We start from the raw sequence: 1,960 nt of genomic DNA, 5'->3' as shown, positions 1-1,960 counted from the left end.
TGGTTGGTTTACCTGAGGGAGACGTGTTCTCAGGAGGACTTGTGGAAGGACTGTGAGTACTTGGTGCAGAAGAGGGCATTGATGTGCTCGCCTCTGTCATCAGGCTTGCCTGTGATCCTGCAGTGGGCTGAGGACTCTCTGTGTGCTGGTCCTGAGAAGATGCTGATGTTTTCTCGCTGAAGGTGCTGGGTGAAGTTGCTTTTGTCTGTTTCTCTGCAGCGGTTGTCCTTTTCTCTACACTACTTGTCATGGAGACTGTGGAGGTGACGGGAGTTTGGGTTGTCGTAACAGCGGGTGATGTCTCAACGCTTTGCGTCGCAGTGGTGTCCTTTGAGGTTGACGCTGTAGACATTTTTGCCGAGGTCAGAGGTGTGTGTCCTACGCTAGGAGAAGATGCAGTGGTTGCTTTACCTGAGGGAGACGTGTTCTCAGGAGGACTTGTGGAACGACTGTGAGTACTTGGTGCAGAAGAGGGCATTGATGTGCTCGCCTCTGTCATCAGGCTTGCCTGCGATCCTGCAGTGGGCTGAGGACTCTCTGTGTGCTGGTCCTGAGAAGATGCTGATGTTTTCTCGCTGAAGGTGCTGGGTGAAGTTGCTTTTGTCTGTTTCTCTGCAGCGGTTGTCCTTTTGTCTACACCACTTGTCATGGAGACTGTGGAGGTGACGGGAGTTTGGGTTGTCGTAACAGCGGGTGATGTCTCAACGCTTTGCGTCGCAGTGGTGTCCTTTGAGGTTGACGCTGTAGACATTTTTGCCGAGGTCAGAGGTGTGTGTCCTACGCTAGGAGAAGATGCAGTGGTTGCTTTACCTGAGGGAGACGTGTTCTCAGGAGGACTTGTGGAAGGACTGTGAGTACTTGGTGCAGAAGAGGGCATTGATGTGCTCGCCTCTGTCATCAGGCTTGCCTGCGATCCTGCAGTGGGCTGAGGACTCTCTGTGTGCTGGTCCTGAGAAGATGCTGATGTTTTCTCGCTGGAGGTGCTGGGTGAAGTTGCTTTTGTCTGTTTCTCTGCAGCGGTTGTCCTTTTTTCTGCACCACTTGTCATGGAGACTGTGGAGGTGACGGGAGTTTGGGTTGTCGTAACAGCGGGTGATGTCTCAACGCTTTGCGTCGCAGTGGTGTCCTTTGAGGTTGACGCTGTAGACATTTTTGCCGAGGTCAGAGGTGTGTGTCCTACGCTAGGAGAAGATGCAGTGGTTGCTTTACCTGAGGGAGACGTGTTCTCAGGAGGACTTGTGGAAGGACTGTGAGTACTTGGTGCAGAAGAGGGCATTGATGTGCTCGCCTCTGTCATCAGGCTTGCCTGCGATCCTGCAGTGGGCTGAGGACTCTCTGTGTGCTGGTCCTGAGAAGATGCTGATGTTTTCTCGCTGAAGGTGCTGGGTGAAGTTGCTTTTGTCTGTTTCTCTGCAGCGGTTGTCCTTTTGTCTACACCACTTGTCATGGAGACTGTGGAGGTGACGGGAGTTTGAGTTGTCGTAACAGCGGGTGATGTCTCAACGCTTTGCGTCGCAGTGGTGTCCTTTGAGGTTGACGCTGTAGACATTTTTGCCGAGGTCAGAGGTGTGTGTCCTACGCTAGGAGAAGATGCAGTGGTTGGTTTACCTGAGGGAGACGTGTTCTCAGGAGGACTTGTGGAAGGACTGTGAGTACTTGGTGCAGAAGAGGGCATTGATGTGCTCGCCTCTGTCATCAGGCTTGCCTGCGATCCTGCAGTGGGCTGAGGACTCTCTGTGTGCTGGTCCTGAGAAGATGCTGATGTTTTCTCGCTGAAGGTGCTGGGTGAAGTTGCTTTTGTCTGTTTCTCTGCAGCGGTTGTCCTTTTCTCTACACTACTTGTCATGGAGACTGTGGAGGTGACGGGAGTTTGGGTTGTCGTAACAGCGGGTGATGTCTCAACGCTTTGCGTCGCAGTGGTGTCCTTTGAGGTTGACGCTGTAGACATTTTTGCCGAGGT

At 52.7% G+C, this 1,960-nt stretch overlaps 1 protein-coding gene across 1 annotated transcript; it reads right to left on the bottom strand.

Moving 5' to 3' along the window:
• Positions 1 to 29: 29 nt before the first annotated feature.
• On the bottom strand, positions 30 to 1,596 carry LOC118601716 (putative protein TPRXL). The gene is made up of 2 exons (XM_036219651.1): positions 412 to 1,596; positions 30 to 151 (listed from the first exon to the last, which is right to left on the bottom strand). Exons 1-2 carry the CDS (start codon positions 1,547 to 1,549, stop codon positions 30 to 32), a joined length of 1,260 nt encoding a protein of 419 aa, XP_036075544.1. The 5' UTR covers positions 1,550 to 1,596.
• Positions 1,597 to 1,960: the final 364 nt, after the last annotated feature.

This window comes from Rousettus aegyptiacus, unplaced genomic scaffold (assembly GCF_014176215.1).
Source record: "Rousettus aegyptiacus isolate mRouAeg1 unplaced genomic scaffold, mRouAeg1.p scaffold_m13_p_4, whole genome shotgun sequence".
NCBI lineage: Eukaryota > Metazoa > Chordata > Mammalia > Chiroptera > Pteropodidae > Rousettus > Rousettus aegyptiacus.
Note: the sequence above shows the minus strand (reverse complement) of the source record. Positions and strands in the feature narration are given on the sequence as shown.